This window comes from Callospermophilus lateralis, chromosome 14 (genome assembly GCF_048772815.1).
Source record: "Callospermophilus lateralis isolate mCalLat2 chromosome 14, mCalLat2.hap1, whole genome shotgun sequence".
NCBI lineage: Eukaryota > Metazoa > Chordata > Mammalia > Rodentia > Sciuridae > Callospermophilus > Callospermophilus lateralis.
In genome coordinates, this window is record NC_135318.1 from 97930398 (window position 1) to 97950720 (window position 20323).

Sequence of the window (20323 nt, forward strand, 5' to 3'; positions counted from 1 at the left end):
CCAAGTTTCAAAGGCATCTTGGTAACAAACTGAAGTAAGGTGGCTTTCTTTGCTATCCAATTACCAAAACATCTCACTGAAAAAAGAAAAAAAGTCCTTCTTGCCATTAATAAACAATCATGGTATTCCAAAGAAGTTCCAAAGCTAAGAATCTTCACATTCCAAATCTTTCCATTCCTGGATGAGCTGGGGTGTTCAGATGCGAATGGGATGTCCGCCTTTTTCTTTTTTGGGCCAATATTCAGACTAAAAGAGTCTGTGAAATAGACATTTCCCTCCTATGACCTCAGTTTTAGGATTTCTTTCTTGCAAATTGAGTTATTTGACTTGGCCGCTGGCCAGAATCCATTCCTACTTTTTTCTCCTCCTGTTCCTTTCTCTCCTCTCCCTTTCCTTTCCTCCCTTCTCTGCCTGCCTTCCGTTTTGTTTTTTTTTATTTTTTTATTTTTTATTAGTGAACAGTCTGAAGTCCACTTGGACCCACGGTCTCCATGGTGTACAGTAAGGTTATTAGAATTAGTGAATGAAAATAACAGGAAGCCCATACAAAGCTGACTTTCAGGTAAACAGCAAATAATTTTTTTTAGTCAAAGTATGTCCAAAATATTGCAGAGGACACACTAAAAAAAATTATTCCCTGTTTATGCGAAATCTGAAGTGAACTGGGCGTCTTATGTTTTATCTGGCAACCCTGGTTTGTTTGGAGGATGAAGAGAAGGAATTAAATAAACAACAAAGGCATCCATTTACAACTGCTGGAAGAAGAGAAATTTCTATTCCCATCCTTCTGAATCTTTTCTGCTTCTCTCTACGGGGGACCCCTTTGAGAGCTTACTTATGACCCATCTAGCACCCAAGCTTCCGGAACAGTCCACATCCTCGAGTTGAAGGAGTCCACCTGGGGTCTCGGGTCACATCAGCATCACCCAGACCACAGCTTGCAAAATCTCTCCCTGGGCAACATGGGACCTTCCTGCAGAAACCAACGTCTGCGAGTATTTAAGTTGGGATTGGTTATTTTTCTTCAAAATTTGAACATCAAATTTAGTATTTTTAAAGAGACCTTTTGCTCTCTCTGTTCTCACTTGGAGGCAATTTAGCACCATTAGTGTTGGTGATTATTAGGAAACAAAATCCAACAGGATTCAAATGTACTTCAGAATGTAATGAAGTGATCTCTTCTTGGACATGTTCAAAGAGAAGATAAAAATACTGATATGCTTCACACATTTAAAGGGAAGATACAGATATTAATTATATCAATTACGACTTCAAGGGCGTTTCTCAACATCTAAGTAATCCCTGAGGTGACACATAATGTGGAAATACTGTTTTTCTTTATTTAGAGATACATTATTATTCAGTTTCTTGGAAATGTTGTGAAGTTTAATAGACAAAAAAGAGGATCTATATACATGTGATTAAAAGCATGGGCCAAAAAGTCAAACTCGGTTCAAATCCTAGCTCTGTCATAAACTAGCTGTGTGATCCTGATCAAGTTTCTTAACCTCTCTTTGTATATATTTCTTTCTTACTTTTCTTTCTTTCTTTTTTTTAAATGTGTGTGTGGTGCTGGGGATTGAACCCAGGGCCTTGTGCATGTGAGGCAAGCACTCTATCAACTGAGCTATATCCCCAGATACCTCTCTGTGTATATATTTTTTTATCTGAAAATGAAGATAATTACTCCCAAGAACTGTAAAAATATGAGTAAAGTGCTCAGAATAGTGTACAAAACACAGTAAATGCCCAGTAAAATTTGGGAGTGAGGGTCACATGATGTACCCCAAATAGTCAAGAAGAAAAATAAAATGCACATCAGAAAAGGTCTCAATTTTTATAATGGGCTTGTGGGAGAAAAGATTTTTTTTTTTTCTGGTGGTCAAATGGATGATATATTAAAAAAATATTTTATGCATTTACTCATGTCCAAAAAATCTTCTCTTTGTTTTTAGGGCATGCAACTTCTGGGGTTGTGTGAAATTAGTGTCATATTGTTCTAAGAAGTGAAACTATATGGTTAATAATTCCATCTAACTATTGGCTATTTTTCATGTTTCACTCTGCTTATTCACGCGTTGAAACTCCAAAAGCAATGAATAATACTCTTTCTCTGACTCAAACATGAAACTCATGTTAAAATTTCAAATGAAATACTCCGCATTTCAGGATTTCCTGCTGTTCTAGTCGTTTTCTGTTACTATGAGGAAATACATGAGGCTGGGTAACCTTATATAGAAGTCTATTTGGCTCAAAGTGCAGGAGGGAGGTTCAAGGGCATGGTGCCAGCATCAGCTCAGCTCTGGTGAAGATCTCAGGACAGTCAGCACAATGGCAGGAGCACATGGGAGTGGGAGATCATGTCACAAAACTGAACTCTACACAGCGAATCAAGGGGTCAGGTTCAGGCTTTTATAAGGATCTGCTCTCTGGAGAACTAACTCTAGGAGAATACCATTTCCTGCAAGTGACACGCCCCCAAGGACCTAAGGATCTCCCATTAGGCTCCACCTCTTAAAGGTCCCCTCAGCTCCCATATCCACCATTGGGGGCCAAACTCTCAACACATGAACCTTGGGGGACAAACCACACATGACACAAAGCCCCTGCCATCTCGCCATTTCAAACTTCTCTTGTTAATTAATTGTTAACATAGTTCAGCTGTGTGTAGTCTGAGGCAGTGTCAAGAAAGGGTACTGTCAAGACAGGCTCTCTGTGGCTGGGCCATATACTACCTGTGTGTGTGAGCTCGGTCAGCCTCCGTTTCTTTATCTACCAAGTGGGAGACTCTAGTGGCGTCCAATCTCTTGAAATGCTGTGAAAATCCAGAGTTGACCATCTATAGGGTGGTCCTATGTTTCTCATCCTCCAGTCATCGTTGTATCATTAGTCTATCGTCCAGCATTCTGTCCTACCTGTTCACAGGTGTTTAGTCCACACATGGCATCCAGAGAGTAGCTAGTATTTTCTTTCCTGTTGATCATGATAGACTAACACCTGTCCTGTTCTAACGAAGTGCCTGAAATTCCCCAGAATCCTCATTTTTAAAAGCAGGAATGGCCTACTGGACACGGAGAGGTGAGTGCCTGTGTGTGGAGGTGTGGTCACCTGCCCTCATCCCTGCATTTTCCGTCCCTCTGGATGCTTCAGCTGAAGAGCTGGCGGGGGGATTCTCTGTTGCAGGACCTTGGGGCCGGGGCTCATGGACCTTGCATGCCCTGGTGGATCTCGGGCACGCAGCTTGCTAAAATGCCCTCTGCCGACACTGAGGGTCCTGGGAGGTGAGCAGGTGGGCAGAGGTGGGAAGGCTGTCAGGTCACTTCTGCCGGCTATGTGCATTGTGGGATGGATTCCAGCCTCCAGCCCTGGCAATTGCCAAGACCCCGTCACTGTGCAGAAGCAGCCTGAGCGAGAGTGCCTGGAAGGCGGTCCCCCTGCCCTCACAGGCTCCGTGGGATGCTGCTCTTGTTAACAGGGAGAGAGGCAGACACGGAGGGCGGTTAGGAAAATATTAGCCCTTTGTTCAAAATGGGATTTCTTCCTTAAACCCTCTACCACTCCAAGTGTCCTCTGGGGCATAGATCTCAGGCAGCGCCTCCAGGCAGCTCTGGAGCTGGGCAACCAGCCGGATTCGAGGCTCTGCCAAGTTTGAAACCTCCGTGAGCCAATTTACTCCTTTGAGATGCCATTTTTCTCTTCTGTAATACAATATGCAATAATGAAATAATATGCCTCACCAGTTTGGTGTTAGAATTAAGTAAAACAACGAGTCCTGCTGAGTGCCTGGTACAAACAGATATTGTGTCATGCGAATATCCTTAAGGTACCAGGCTGCCTGAGAGGGGACCAGCATCAGAGGCACAGGGTGCAAAGAGAACCTATGAACTGGGGCACGGTGCGGGGATAAGTTTGCAAATAGACAAGCTCCACATTTTGGAGGCGGCCTGTATCTTAATTAGAAGAGAAAGAACAAATCTGGCTGATGATGTCTTTGCAAGAAGGTGCACCAAACGCATAGCAAATGTCGTCTAACCATCCTTGCATTCTTCATTTCTTCACGCCAATACTTTTGGGTTGAATTAGTGCTATATTCCAAATGATGGAAGAGGCTTCAACGAAAGAGCAGAAAGAAGCTTCAGGAAAGATAATACTATAATCCAAGGAAGCAGAACCAGCCTGTAAATGTCAGGCCACATTTACTGATTACCCACTGCAGTCACTAAATACGGTGATGGGAACCATGCTCTCCCTCAGCCTGAGTGACAATCTCAGGAAAATGTTAGCAAAAGCCACAGTGAATACAGAGAAGCTGAGGTCTGTCAGTTAATGTCTCTGCGGACTGAAAGAGTTCACTGCCAAGGGACTAGACGTCCTTCTGGAGATGGTGTCCATCTCAATCACAAGTGAGACACTCAGCTACACATGTGGCCTCATTAGGGGGTCACTGAAAAATTTCCTTATCCTAGGACACAGACCCCCAGTAGCTACTTCTTGAGCCTGTGAACGGGCCCTCAGATTTTTTGAGTGGTCAGTTAGTGCCTTCCTAGGTGCACTAACATGTTCCTGGGTTCTGCAAGGGGAGCACCCCAGGGAGCCGGGCAGTGGGGCCAGAGGGAGGCCCTCAGTGGGGACCGACACGGTGACTTCCAATCTTTGGAGAATCTCTTTCAGGCTTGGTCTCCTCATCTGTACGTGAGGTGAGAGAAACTCTGCTTTCAACGGTACTGGGAGGACTCAGAGCTGTCATTGACAAATAGGGCCGGAAAATGGCAGGGTCCAATACGGGGCTTCCTCCTCCTTCCGCCCAGAGCATCTCGGTAGTAAAATCTGGGGTGCTTCGCATGGTGGCTGACCAGAGTTATGGTTCACAGAGGTGAACTGAGAAAGTGCTGGAGTGATGGCGGGCGGCATGTGCGGCGCTAGTTTCAGCCCAGGCACTCTCATGGGGCATAATGCAGAATGCACCTGTGACTTTAGGTCGTATTAAAAAGGCTGAAGATGGGTTCACACCCAGCAGAATCAAAAGCAGGGATGCAGAGATATTTGCACACCCGTGTTCACAGCAGCATCATTCACAGCAGGCACGAGGTGGGAGTGGGAGTACATGAACCCCGGTGTGGTGTGTGCAAAGCTTCCTGACTTACCAAGAGGTTAGAGCCTGATCAACTCATCCTCAGTTGGAGGAGTTGAAAATGCACTCGTCCCTAAGCTATCTCAGACTCTTAACTTGTCACCACCGCACTCTGTAGAGCATTGCTGGTCCCCCTTGTGACCAGGTTCCCTGGGGCTTCCCAGCATCAGGAGAGGAACAGACTGCATGCTGTCAGCCAGGGGATAGATCCACATTCAAAATTCCAAGTACGGTCTCAACTGAATGCCTTCGCAAAGTCTAAAAAAATCACAAGCTGAACCAGAGCAAGTCAGGGCCTGTCTTATATCCGTGCAAAGAAATATTATTCACCCTTAAAAAAGGGAGGAAATTCTTACCCAGGGTGCAACATGAATAACCTTGATATTGGGCTAAGTGAAATAAGCCAGAGAAAAAGGAGAGACACTTTAAAAGTCTACTGGCATGAGGTGCCTAGCGTGGTCAAATCTATAGTTGATACAGTTTAGGAAATATAATACAGTTTAGGAAAGATAATACTATATTGCAAGGAAGTGGAACCAGTCTGTAAATGTCAGTCAACAGTTACTGATTACCCACGGCAGTTAGTAAATACGGTAATATGAACCATGCTTCTATACAGGGTAACTCAATCCTGGTCGCCAGGGGCTGGGTGAAGTGAGTTAAATTTTTTCTTTTTTTTTTTTTTTTTTTGGTACTAGGGATTGAACTCAGGGGCACTCCACCACTGAGCCACATCCCCAGCCCTATTTTTGTATTTTATTTAGAGACAGGGTCTCACTGAGTTGCTTAGCACCTTGATTTTGCTGAGGCTGGCTTTGACCTCTCCATCCTCCTGCCTCGGCCTCCTGAGCCGCTGGGATTCCAGGTGTGTGCCACGGCGCCTAGTGGAGAGCTTCAGTTTGGAAAGATGAAAAAGAGTTCTGGGGAAAGACTGTGTTGACGGGTAGCCAAAACACATGAGTGTACTTAATGTCACCGAGAAATGGTTAGAAGGGTGCATCTTACACGTATTTTTCCACAATTAGAATTAAAAAATTAAATTACCCCCCAAATAGTCCGAGGAACCTGACCTTGATGACATCCTGAAGGGAGGCACATTTGATCGGGTCCCCAGAGGAGAAGAAAGAGTGAAACTCTGGGAGACCCCACAGGGGACAGAGGGACGGACTCCCTAATTTCGCTGGAGATTCCTCTATGACCCTGGGACCACAGGCTGCTGGCTGGTGCAAGAGCCCAGGCTGACAGCTTGTTCTGGGAGGGCGTAGTCTTCTGGTGTTTAAATCTCAGGGCACTACCAATGTGACAGTGGCCCAACCCCCTCTCCACTGTGGCTTCTCCCTCAGCAGTGTGCCGGGGCCCAAAGCCGTCCCTGGCTTTGTGCATGGTGGCCCCTCTTGTCCCCTGGGTGAGTCATGCCCCATTGCAGGCTTGGTCCCATCTGTGCATCGGCGTGATGAGTGGCCTCACGCGCCCGGGGGGGCCTTTCCTATTTCATTTTTCAGGCTTGATGTCTACGAGCAGAGAAACAGGATCGGGCTGCCTTTCCCGGGCAGAGGCTGTGTGCTGGGTTTCTCGTTTTCTTAGCCAACAGGGTCCTGGCGAATCACTTAACGGACACAGAAAGAGGCCTCCGAGGACGGACACCTCATACACTAGAAGATCAGCCACAATTCATCATGTTAGACCCAGATCTCCATCGCCAAAATAAATATCAAGAAGGTTTCATGTTTCTCAGGAAAAAAAAAAAAAAAGATCTTTGGGTAACAATTTCCCAATAGACTTTGATCTCTCAGCTTCTAGGCCCTATTATCTGATCAGTTTGTAGAACCTGATTAAATGCACATGCACGAATGATAGATTTCTTTATATGTCGAGCACACAACTGTTTCTCTGGATTTTCTTTTCCCTTCCATATTTAACATGGTCGAAGATACTGTGTTTCAGGGAGTGCAGAAATTTCAGGTGGGCATTTTCCCTTGATATGAACGCGTTGACCATATCCTCTGTATCCTGGACTCAGAGAGTCCCATGTTGTTTACAAGGTCTGGATCCTTGGGCATCGCCCAGACCCCCGTGCTGCTCCTATCGGTGACCCCGTGTCTTCCACACGTTCTTCTCTCTGGGGAGACAGAGGTCAGGGGTGCTCTTCTTGTCATGGCCCCATCCTTTGACATCCTGAAAGACAGCTGGTTCCTCCTGACACCCCTGGAGAGTAGACTAAACTCAACCCTTCTTCTCCGCAGCCCCAGCTTCACGAGAAGACCTCTAAAAATGTTCTCATCATCTCTGTTTTCACCACCTTTAACTCATTCTAAAAACTCATCCCCCCCTATCTTTTTTTTTTTTTAAAAAAGAACAGACTAAAATTCTAATTTTCCAGTTTTCCTAAGTCATAAACACTATTATAATAGCAGTAACAATAACTTATGGAGCGCGTACTTGGTAATGGGCACTTTCCATATATTAACTTTTGAAGAAGGACCATTTCACGGGTCACTGTAATTCAGTCTGAGCTGATAACAATTCCCAATTCTTTTACTGCACAAGGTCCACACCTGGATGGGCCATTTTCCTTCTGCCTCATATGTATTTTTTTCCCCTGAATAATTATTTTTTTAATATATTTTTTTTTAGGTGTAGATGGACACAACACAATGCCTTAATTTTTATGTGGTGATGAGGATCGAACCCGGGTCCCACCCATGCTAGGCGAGCACTCTACCACTGAGCCACAATCCCAGACCCCCCTGAGTAGTGTAAGGCTTTGTGTTTAATCCAATTTCTCTAATTTACGAAGGTCATTTTAAATCTTTGTGTATTTTTTCAGGCTAAGTTAACTTTATTTGGTTGAGGGCCATCTACCGAATAAAGACGGGCACTTACTCTTGGGATTTGTCCACAAGCCTGTACTTTTGGCTTTTGACCTGACAGAAGATTCCTTCAGCGGTGGGCAAATCGGGATGAAGCAGACACAGCGGTCCTGCCAAACTGTGGTCTTCACAGAATGTTGGAAATCTCCATTTGGCCATTATTTTTAGAATTTTTCTGTAACAGTGACAATCCAGTAGACTGTTGGCCTATGGCAATGACTTGCTCTTCCTGGGATGGTTATTGTCTCCAGAGACAATAGGGTTTGCAGAATCAGCCATATGGATCCATGGTGACGAGCTCAGCTTCCAGGGTCTGGATCTTGGGTTCAAAATCCTGCTTTGGCACTTGAAGCCACATAAACGCAGGGATATGGGTTATCCCCTTTGCCCGTAGAATGGGGAGTATTACTGGGTTGTTGTCAGAGTTAGCAGAGACGAGACATGTCAAGTGCTAAGATTTGCACCTTGGCAAGGTCAGTGTTCAATGCAGGTTCATTATTATTACATTATCAGGTCGAAAAGCTGTCGTGTGAATATTTCTATCCTTTCTAGATACTTCAAAGCTTTTGCCCATTTAAAACACTCATTTCCTAAAAAAGTAAAATAAAATACTAGTTTCCTTATCATTTTGTTGTTGTCAGAGTTCCTTAAATATATACAGATTACTTGTCTGACATATGTATTGCAAATACCTTCTCTCAGCTTGTAGCTGGCCTTTCATCCAATTAAGATCTTCTTGTACACACGTTTGTGACCCCCATAAGAGATTTTTGTCGCATCCAGGCTGTGAAGAGACCATCCTGTGTTTTTGGCAGGTGCTTCATGGCTGTACCTTCTATACTGAGGTCTCTCATCCTTCTCAGCTGTGGCACATGAAATTCCCTTTCCCTTCAGTAGCTGTTCCTGCAACATTGGTTGAAAGACTTGGCTTTCTGCATTCAACTGCTTCTGTGTCTTGTGGAAAATCAATTGACCATGAGTGTGTGGTCTGTTCCTAGATTGTTTCATTCCATTGATTTGTCTGCCCTTACATCTTAAATTACTTCAGTTTTATAATAAGTTTTAAAATCAGGGACTGGAAGGTTGCCATCTTGTTCTTCTTCCAGATTGTTTGGCTACCTAAGTCCTTTGCTTTTCTATAAAAATTTTAGAATCAACCTGTAAAACTATTTTCTACAAAAATGTCCTACTGGTCTTTTGATGGAGATTGTGCTGAATCCGCAGATCAGTAAAAGAGAAACTGAGATACCAGTTTTGTCATGTTTTCCAGTTCCTGAACTTCTCTCCTTCTGGTTAGGTCTTAAATTGCTCTCATCAGTGTGTTGTAGTTTCTACAGTTTTTAAGTCTTGTATGTCTTTTGCTAAATTTATTAAGCATTTTATATTTTTATGTCATGGTAAATGGAGTTACTTTTTAGATTTCATTTTCCGATTGCTTATTCCTAATAAATTGGCACGCAATAGATTTCTGGATATTCACCTTGATAAATTATGGATTCAAACAGCTCTTTATTAGAGCCTTAGGACTTTCTCTAGCAATCATCTCTCCCAATCTTTGTGTATATTATTTCCTTTTCTTGTCTTATGGCACTGACTATGATCTCAAGTAAAATGTTGAATAGAGATAGCAAGAGGAGTCAATACCGATAAATTCTTGACCTTAGCAGTAGGTTTTTCTTTTCTTCTTTTATCCATGTCCATCCCTCCCAGTCTTAATTTGCTGAAAGTTTTAAAATTTTTCTTTTACATTCATTTGTGGGTGCTACATTTTGTCAAATGATTTTTTGGGTATCTATTTAGATTTCTTCTCCTTTATTCTATTAGTACAGCACATTACACTGAATAAACCAACCATGCACTCTAGCAATAAGTCCTACTTAGTCATCATGAATTATATCCTTTTTGTAAATTGTAGGGATAGATGTGCTACGAATTTCTGCAACCATGTCTATGAGGGGTCCTGGACTATAATTTGCTCACACAGTTTAAGTCAGGTGCCTATCCTGGGGCCTGTGTTTGTTATGTCCAGTTTCCTTTGCTCTGTTTCACCCTTTCAGCTTCCACAATTGATGCTCTGTTGCTCAGCCTCTCTTTCCCTGATCCATCTTCTGAGATCTACACACTCCTTATTCTATTTACCTGGCTCCAGCCTCTGATTGCTCTGACCATTAAGGATATGGGAGGAATCATCCCCACTCCCTGTCATCCCTCCCCCATTCATATATTCAAAGTCTAACCTCCAGGACCTTAAAGTGTGATCTTATTTGGGATTAGGGCCTCATAGAGGTAGTTAGGTTAAAGTGAGATCATTAGGATGGGGGCCTGATCGCATATGGCTGTGTTCTCATGAAGAGGGACACAGAGACAGACGTGGCCAGAGAGAAGATGATGTGTATAAGCCAAGGACCAAGGGCAGAAGCACATTCTTCCTTTACAGCTCTCTGAAGGAACCAACACCAGAACCATGACAAAATAAACTGTCACGTAGCCACCTGGACTGGTGTATTTTGTTATGGCGGCCCTAGCAAAGGAGTTCACTTGCACTTACTACCTAACACACATGATCTCATCTCAGTATTTGTTCTTTTTTGGGGGGAGGAGGGGTGGGTATCAGGGATTGAACTCAGGGGCACTCACCACTGAGCCGCATCCCCAGCCCTATTTTGTATTTTCTTTAGAGACCGGGTCTCTTGGGCTGGGGCTATAGCTCAGTGGCAGAGTGCTTGCCTCGCATGTGTGAGGCACTGGGTTCAATCCTCAGCACCACATAAAAGTAAAATAAAAAATAGAGACAGGGTCTCACTGAGCTGATTCATGCCTCTTTTTTTCTTTTTCTTTTTTTGCTGAGGCTGGCTTTAACTCAAGATCCTCCTGCCTCAGCTTCCTGAGTCACTGGGATTATAGGTGCAGGCCACCGCGCCTGGCTCAGTAATTGTTCTTGATTCTGATTCTTGGCTTAGTTTTGTCTCTTAAGACCCCTGTATCCCTCAGGATGGTAAATGGGTAAAAATCAGAAGGTGCATGTCCCAATTTATCCTTGAAGTTGAATAACTCTTCCGATCCTCAGATTCTATTACTGCACCTTCCCTAAAAGCTCAGGTGGGGTGCCGTGTGTGAGAACATCCCCGTCACCTGCAAGTCAGGCATCCTGAGTCCTACACATTCGGAACAGCTGCTCTTCCTGCCTAAGAACAGAGCGCCCGTGAGAGGGTTCTGACAGATCCCAAGTTCAGAATTCCCCACTTCTAAGAGATATCCCTGGCACCCCAGACTTCATTTCCGTCATTTCTGGTTCAAGAGGCAAAAGGAGAGGCCGGTGACCAAGGGGCCACTTGGCTCAGAGCGGGGCACGTGAGGTGGTGTTCCAGGCTTCCACCGTCTTTACGTCTCCGGAAAATTTAACAGTGATTCCTCGGACAACTTACCTACTTTATTATGTGTTAGAAGAAATAAAGTTTGGAGCAATGGAAAGCAATTCTTTTAGGGAATGAACACTTCAGAAACACACAAGGGAAGGAGAACTTTAATGACCCACCAAACTACATTAACAAAATTGGTGTCTACCAAAAGTGGCTTTAAACCACGTAAAATTAAATGTAGTTCTCTAGCAGCTTCCCAACATATTTTTTTTCTGTTCCTTTTGTTGCTGAGAATTAGAAAAATTCTGTAATAACTAATGCTCTTATTGAACAATTTATAAAAATGTAACTCACTCCCAAATAGCTTTCATTCTAATTGTATATTCTTATCCCGTCTAAATGTTACTCAAAAAACTAAGTTTTTCAGTAATTCCTCTCTTTTCAGTTCTCTAGAATGCCTCCAGATGGCATTAAAACCCTTTCCCCCATTCCCCAGCCCCCCACCCCCCTTTTTTTGGCGGCAGCAGAAAAAAATTAAAAAATCAGCATTATTTTAACCATTTAAAGCCAGTTACATTCATGAGCGCATCAGAAACCACAACAATGGAATGGTCTGTAAATTTTAGGAAAATAACAGACATGAAATTGTATCCATTATGAAATATATAGCCACCCTGTGCAAAGCAAAGAAACAGGTATTGGTCAAGGCAAGACACTCCATGAGATACCACCAACTATGACTGCTAATGAATAGCACTTTAAAAGCTTAGCAATAGGAGCCCCGATCCACAGATTCATTCACAAAGCCTGCCTTATAATAACAAGACGCACTTCATTCCTCAACAGTGATAAAAATGAAGACTCATTAGAAGCAAACCTGTTGCCAATTCCTGCAGAGCTAAAACAAACTCATTTGTTAGCTTGTTTGTTATTTTATTTAAATGTTGGTGTATCAACTTGGCATCCAATGAATCATCAAAAACATGTTTGCGTTCCATGAATATTGATAATAAAAAGATAAAATAGAGGAACACATGTTTTAGAAGTGCCCTTTCTTATATTTTAAAAGCTGCTCTGTTAACTTAAGAACATAACAAACTTTTGCGATTCCAGAGAGAACTATAATTGTAATCCTCCCCACTCCCCATGATCCGAGGTGAGATTGCAGATGGCAGGCTTTTAAAAATGACATGAAAGCTTCACGGGTGTGTGGGGCCGAAAGTCCCCCAGTATATGTGAGAGCTTCTTCAAGTCTTCTCACCAAATTCTAAAGGGCTCACCTCCCTTCTCCCTGTGCACAACCTCAATCTCCTTATATTTCTGCTTCATAAAGAGGAACATTTGCAATTTCAAGTTTCCTCTTACGATGCTAAAGTATTAAGACCTCAAAATGCATCTGGACCCAAAAGCATTAAAGAGACATTATCATGAGAAAAGAGAACCACCCCTGCGTCCTGGTCACCATTATTACGAGGTACTTGCACTGTTCCATTTTATAAGGCAAACTAAAGGACAGTCATCTAGGACAGAAACAGAAAAGAGACTTACGATGTATTCGAAGTGCCATTGTCTGGACTCTCTGGCTCAGCATCACCTTTCTCTTAAAAAGGAAGTAGGGGAAAAAAAAAAAAACAAAACGACATGTGAGTCGTGCAGTCTTAAGATTTAAGAGAGACTAAATATTTCTATGGTCCTATTAACAATCTTTCAAAATGTGCAGCAGGAGGCCTTTAAAACATTTTTTATTGTCTGAGAGCTGGATCCGCAAAATAATTTCGTCTTTGCAATGCAATTGCCCAGGCACCAATCTGTGGGTAGGTACTAAGGAGCTATTTGCAAACAACCAGAGGCGCAGGCTGGAGACCTTGCCAAGAGATGAATATCTTACAGATGGAATCGGTTTCTTTCCACTTCATTTTACAGAAAATTTAAAGAAAATAAACCCATTAGCATTCGACATCCAAGGCACTTTGAACTTTGATCCCTCCTGCTAACATAAGCCAAATGGGGTCTGGCTGAAACAGAACCTGGATGAGAGAGCTTGCAGTCACGAGACCCCCCAAAATTATACCCCGTGGAGAATTACACTCCTGGCAGCAGGTTGTGGGGCTCACAAGTTAGAGCCAGATAAGATGTAAACCAGAAATCCTTCTTGCCCATCTGAGAGGATGGAGAAAGAAAGGTTTCTGAGGGACGTGGCCATCGGGGACTTGACGGTTTTTAGTTAGGGGAGCCTGGGACTACTTCACTCTTGGTAGTTTTAAAGTCAGATGCAACAGGCCTAATGCAATTCCCAATCCTGGCCCAATGGGTGGTTTGAAATATGCGTCTTCACATTGTAAAGAGCTTCTATGGATGTCCTTGAGGTTGGGGTGGGAAGAAGGGTCCTTTGTGCCTAAGAGTAAGTTGCCTGTGGCTGCTGACGGCTCTGCAGCGCCCATGGCTGAATGAACCCAGAGACTTGCAAGTTGCAGAAGGGGCCTGCGGGTGGCCACCTGGCCTTGCTGTGCTCTCTCAGGTCAGCCTGGACACCTCCTAGGATCCCTCATTCTACCATGCAGGCCCTCAGACCTCTGCAGGTACCAAGCTCCATGTGTCATCTATTGACCTTAGCAGGTGGTCACCTCCTCTTAGGAATGACCCCTCAAATCACCTCATGGAGCCCGGGGATGTTGCCCAAATGGCTCTGAATCAATCTTCACATTTTCTTCTCTTTTTCTTATAGGACAGCAAGCAGTTGGGAGGAAAGGAAGACGCGTTACACAGAGCTCATACATCTGTCTCAGATGTGATTTTCACTGTGTCTCTCTAGATGGTGCCAGGGCACCCACGAGGGACAGTCACTAGGTCCAAATCCAGTCGTCCAGGGGAAAAAAAACCAAATAAATCTACCAAATCTATGATGATAATAAATATGGAGTAGTCAGGGCCCTAATCCATATAACACCCTGTTAGATGAGCCAGGACCCTAATCCATATGAAACCATATGAATACTTATGTATTTCACCTTGACATAAAGCAAAGGCAACAAATTAATAAACTTGCTTGAACACTCCTACTTTGATACCGTCTTTGGCCTTTCAGGCAGAGCTGTGATGTGCTCCTTTAGGGGACATGTAAGGCCCGGTCAACTGGCTTCTGTGCTGGGAAATATCCTAGTCTGGTACTTTCCAGAATCATTTTTCCCCTAAGCAACCACTGTTCCTGCCGTAACCCCAAAATAGAGAGTCATAACATCTACATGAGGTAGGAAAAATCTAAATGAAGGTGATATTTTCCCTCAAAAACATAGATTCATCCTTCTTCCTTCCCCTTTAATCTGAAGAAACTAGTTCTGTTCCCCAGGGCCCTGCTGGCTGCCAGCGGTCCTATCTTGCACCATTACAATAAAGAATGTAAAGCAGCAGGCGAGAGTCAACATTTCCAAACGATTTATGTCAGAAAACAGGGAAACAATAATACCCACGCAGGCCTTGCTTGGATGTTTGAAGAAACACGTTTTACCTTGACCCATACTGTTGCCACATAACCCCACAGGTGGAGGGGCCGCAGGCTGGACGGCACATTGGATCTGGGGGCTGCAGGAGTCACGGGCTGGTCTCAGCACAGGGACAGAGCTGCAGCTGATTATCTCTGCTCTTAGCAGCCCTTATGTTGTGGCAACAGGGAAAACAGAAGAGGTTTTGGCAAACAGGATACCACGGGGCCAAACGGGACATTTAGGAACAGGCCGAGTGGGAGTGCTCTGGGCCACTTTAGGGCTGATGATGAATTAAACGTTTTTGGGGAAAAGTAAGCTTGGGATTAAAAGAGGGATTTTAACTATTTTTCTCCTACACACACACACACACACACACATGCTGCAAAACCCCACTCAACATCCTGAAATCTTAGGTGATGCAATTTTTGAAGTTAATCTGCAATGTGTAAAGCCATCAGCCATGGAGAAACACAGGCACCCAAGGGAAGTGATGCTGAAGACGGCTGGAGGTGCTCAGTGCGAGAACTTTTTAGATGGGAGCTCAGGAGATGTTTCCTTGCGGCCCCCAGAGGGGACTGTTTGGGGTCATCCTGTTTATCTCAGCTGCTGTCATGATGGATACCACCACGTTGGTCTCTTTGAAAGGGAGCCTGCATCGATCATTAGCAGGTTGGGCATAAGGGGCTGGCCGGGGGCAGTGTGGTTATTTGCATGTGGAAATACAATGCAGAGAGGAAGGGGAGATGGGCCCTGTTGGGGGTAAAATACGCAGAATATTAGAAGTCACAGATACATGCAAATGTATCTACATGCACACGTGTATGTATACAGGTCCTTGATGCCTATATTTCAACTTGTCTTCTCATATAGAACCACACGCTCAAGTAGAAGAGGCTGGCCTGGGGGTGTAGCATGGGTAGAGTGTGTGCTTAATATACACAGGTGCTGGTTTCCATCTCTAGCACTAGGGGGAAAAAAAGAAAAACCAGAAGAGGGTTAAGCTTCTTTTACTACCGAGATGGATATAGTCTGAGGAATGAAACCGCTTGATGGTTCCAATAGGTCACTTAAAAAAAAAATCACAATAGCTCTCCTTCTAATTCAATAAATGTGCTGAGGTTGTATGGACCTGGTACTCTGCCTGGTAAGCCTAAAGATAAGTGATATGTAATTCATGCCTTCTGCTCACTTAAATTGACTGCTCTGCTGGTCATAGCAGTCATACGATGTGGACCAGGGATGAGGTCTGCAAACGGAATCGAAAAATAGACGTGCAGTATGCTAAGTTCTACCACAGAGGAGGATCTGCCTAGGTACAACTTTTCTTTATCATTCTATTAAAAGTAATCCATGCTTTTGTTGGAAAAAAAATATGAATAGTGGGGAAAAGGTAATGACTCCTCTTGATTTTGTCTCCAATTCTATTAGCCCTTCTACTCTAAGTAACAGACTAACATCTTTTTTCTAGATACAACAACTTTATACAGTACCTAATAATTTCTGATATGAAAAACATGAGATATTTAATATACTACCCCTGCCCCTAAAATTTTACTAATTCTATTATTACTTTTAGCATCTCTATTATGTATTTGTAACTTTAAATACATTGAATCTTCATTGACTTGATTCATCAACTTAGGATAGCATCTTTTCTGTTGCTTTGACACAAAGTAAGAAAACTCATTCCTTTATTCTTTCCTCTCAAGTTTCCTTTCTTTTTTTTTTCTCTCTCTCTCTCTCTCTCTCAACTTGAAACATCGACACTTTTACTTTTACCATTGCAAAGGTTTAAAATATTCATATTATGTTCAGTAATTATTAATGAAGCATCCTCATTAATATTAATTGAGTTAATCATTTAGTTTCTGGACTTGCCTATAGGTCGATGATAGAAACTATAAACCAATGACCCAAATTTACCATATCATAATATAAACAGTAGCTACAAAGGGGCAAAGTGGCACAAGTGGAAGGAAATGCCACAGAGGGGGGAATGAAGGCAAGGACATCCAGTTTTCATGTCCAATGGATCCTCATTCTTACCTTCTCTCACTCCACTGTGGTCTGTCTCAAGTAAAGGCTAAGCCTGTCCTGTAAGACTGTGTGTGAAAATGTACCTGTGCCTGAAATGTATATAGACAGTTTTAAAAAATTCAAATGAGTCAACTGTGACTATACCTTCTAGTCCAGGAAACAAAACATCATCAAAAAGTAACCCAGCCAAATAACCCAATCAACAAATGGGCCAAGGACCTGAACAGACACTTCTCAGAGGAGGACATACAATCAATCAACAAGTACATGAAAAAATGCTCACCATCTCTAGCAGTCAGAGAAATGCAAATCAAAACCACCCTAAGATACCATCTCACTCCAGTAAGATTGGCAGCCATTATGAAGTCAAACAACAACAAGTGCTGGCGAGGATGTGGGGAAAAGGGTACTCTGGTACATTGCTGGTGGGACTGCAAACTGGTGCGGCCAATTTGGAAAGCATTATGGAGATTTCTTGGAAAGCTGGGAATGGAACCACCATTTGACCCAGCTATTCCCCTTCTCGGTCTATTCCCTAAAGACCTAAATAGAGCACACTATAGGGACACTGCTACATCCATGTTCATAGCAGCACAATTCACAATAGCAAGACTGTGGAACCAACCTAGATGCCCTTCAATAGACGAATGGATAAAAAAAATGTGGCATTTATACACAATGGAGTATTACTCTGCATTAAAAAATGACAAAATCATAGAATTTGGAGGGAAATGGATGGCATTAGAGCAGATTATGCTAAGAGAAGCTAGCCAATCCCTTAAAAACAAATGCCAAATGTCTTCTTTGATATAAGGAGAGTAACTAAGAACAGAGTAGGGACGAAGAGCATGAGAAGAAGATTAACATTAAACAGGGATGAGAGGTGGGAGGGAAAGGGAGAGAGAAGGGAAATTGCATGTAAATGGAAGGAGACCCTCAGGGGTATACAAAATTACATACAAAAGAAAGTGAGGGGAAAGGGGGAAAAATATAAGGGGGAGAAATGAATTACAGTAGAGGGGGTAGAGAGAGAAGAGGGGAGGGGAGGGGGGAGGGGGGATAGTAGAGGATAGGAAAGGCAGCAGAATACAACAGACACCAGAATGGCAATATGTAAATCAATGGTTGTGCAACTGATGTGATTCTGCAATCTGTATACAGGGTAAAAATGGGAGTTCATATCCCACTTGAATCAAAGTGTGAAATATGATATATCAAGAACTATGTAATGTTTTGAACAACCAACAATAAAAATTAATTTTTTTAAAAAAAAATAAATAAATAAAGATATTGATTCCAACTACAAAAAAAAAAAAAAAGTAACCCAGCCAGGCGGGGTGGCCCACACCTGTAATCCCAGTGGCTCGGGAAGCAGAGGCAGGAGGATCATAAGTTCAAAGCCAGCCTCAGGCAATGCGAGGTACTAAGCAGCTCAGTGAGACCCTGTCTCAAAGTAAAAAATAAAAAGGGCTGGGGATGGGGCTCAGTGGTAGAGCAACCCTAGGTTCAATCCCTGGTGCCAAAAACCAAAAAACCAAAAACCAAACAAACACAAAAACTGCATCCTGACCCGGCCCCTGCCAACTGGAACTCTAGTGTCAATCATTCCCTATCTTTTCTGTACAGCTTTCAAAACCCCTGTATGTAGTGTCTGGTTATTGCTGTTTCTAAACTTTAATCTTCTATTACACTTGGAATCACTTCTAATATACATGGAATCACACTACATATGTTCTATTAAGACACATACACACACACACTAGTGATAGCCAAATACTTTTTTCTAACAATAACATAAAATGAAATTTCATTCGGGTGTTTGCCTGTCTCTGAGTTTTAATGAGATACATATTGTGAACCTGTTCTTTTGTGTCATTTATTTAAAAAACATTTTTTAGTATTTTTTTTATTTATAGAAGCATTTTATTGTTTCAATACAAATAATAAATTTGTATCATAATAAATACAAATCACAAACACAAAATAAAATGACTATTCCCAGGGTTCCCAGTATTAGCTTTTTATTTTATTTTTTTCTGATATCTTTGGATGAACTATAAGTTTTTAATTTCAATGTATTTATATTTATCAATATTTTTCCTTTGACTCTTTTGGCATGTTTTACTTAAGAAATGAATCAGAAAAAATGTTCTTTTTAAATTTTTTTTTTTTTTTTTGGTCCTGGGTATTGAACCTAGGAGCACCCGACCACTGAGCCATACTACCCCCCTGACTTTGAACTTGCTATTCTCCTGCCTCAGCCTCTTGAGCCAGTGGGATTATGGACGTGTGCCACCACGTCTGGCTAGAAGAATGTTTTATACTTTCTTCAGAAAGTGTATAGTTTTGCTGGTTTTTTAAAAATACCTGGATTGGTTTTTGCACATGGTGTTGGGTGGGCGTTAATTTCCCTTCTCTTTCTGTAGATAACAAATTATTCCATATGGAGTATTCTGGTACAAGCATTTTAGGCTATAAATTTACTTACTTTCCCCAGTTTTAACACTAGGTGTTTATGTTACCTTTTAATTGCAAATGTTTACTAATATCTGAAGTACTTCTTTGCTTCTAAACCTCAGTTTTCATTCCTAATCATTCTTTGTTTTTTCCCCTAAATTTTATGAATCTTCAATTTTCAATGTGTCATTATAAACAGCAGGGCTGGAGTTTTATTTTTAATTCATTTGAACAACATTTGTCATTAAATCATAGCATCTAATCCATTTGTTTAGATTACTGGTTTTATTTTATTCATGCCACTATATCTTTCCACACACTCTGATCTTTTTCTAGGCTTTATTTCTTTGAGATAAACTGGTAACGTTTTCACATTCCACTTTTATCTCAGTTTTCGAGTTGTTTTTCGTATTTTGTTGGTAGGTGAAGTACCCTTTGAGTTCATGGTTACATTAAAAATCACAAGTGCTCACTGAATTTATCAAAGTCCAAAGTTAACATTTTTTTTTTTTGGTGGGGGGTACTGGAGATTGAACTCAGGGGCATTGGACCACTGAGCCACACCCCCAGCCCTATCTTGTATTTTATTTAGCATCAGAGTCTCACTGAGTTGCTTAGCACCTTGCTTTTGCTGATTCTGGCTTTGAACTCACGATCCTCCTGTCTCACCCTCCCGAGCCGATGGGAGTACAGGTGTGCACCACCATGCCCCGCCCAAAGTTAACATTTTTATTCTTCTCCCCAAATAATTACAGGAACTCAGAAAGATTTTAATTCCCAATTTTCCTCTATTCTATGCCATTGTGCTTGTGTAAATCATACTTTTATTATTTCACAAGATGTCGTTGTATACAGTATTGTCCACATTTTCTCCATGTGTCCTTTCTGTACTGTAGAACCCCTGAAGCTCCCATTTCTTCGGAATGAAGCGAATTCTTTTAGAATTCCTGTTTTTTGTAGGGTCTACTGGTGACACACTTTCCCTGT

General features: G+C 42.4%; 1 protein-coding gene across 1 annotated transcript in view; it reads right to left on the reverse strand.

Annotated features, from left to right (window-relative positions):
* Aff3 (ALF transcription elongation factor 3) overlaps positions 1-20323 on the reverse strand; it is a 494450-nt gene that overhangs the window by 142329 nt on the left and 331798 nt on the right. The window contains exon 8 of the mRNA XM_076832801.2: positions 12909-12960. Within this exon, the coding sequence (XP_076688916.2) occupies positions 12909-12960 (52 nt within the window). The remainder of the gene's footprint in view (positions 1-12908; positions 12961-20323) is intronic.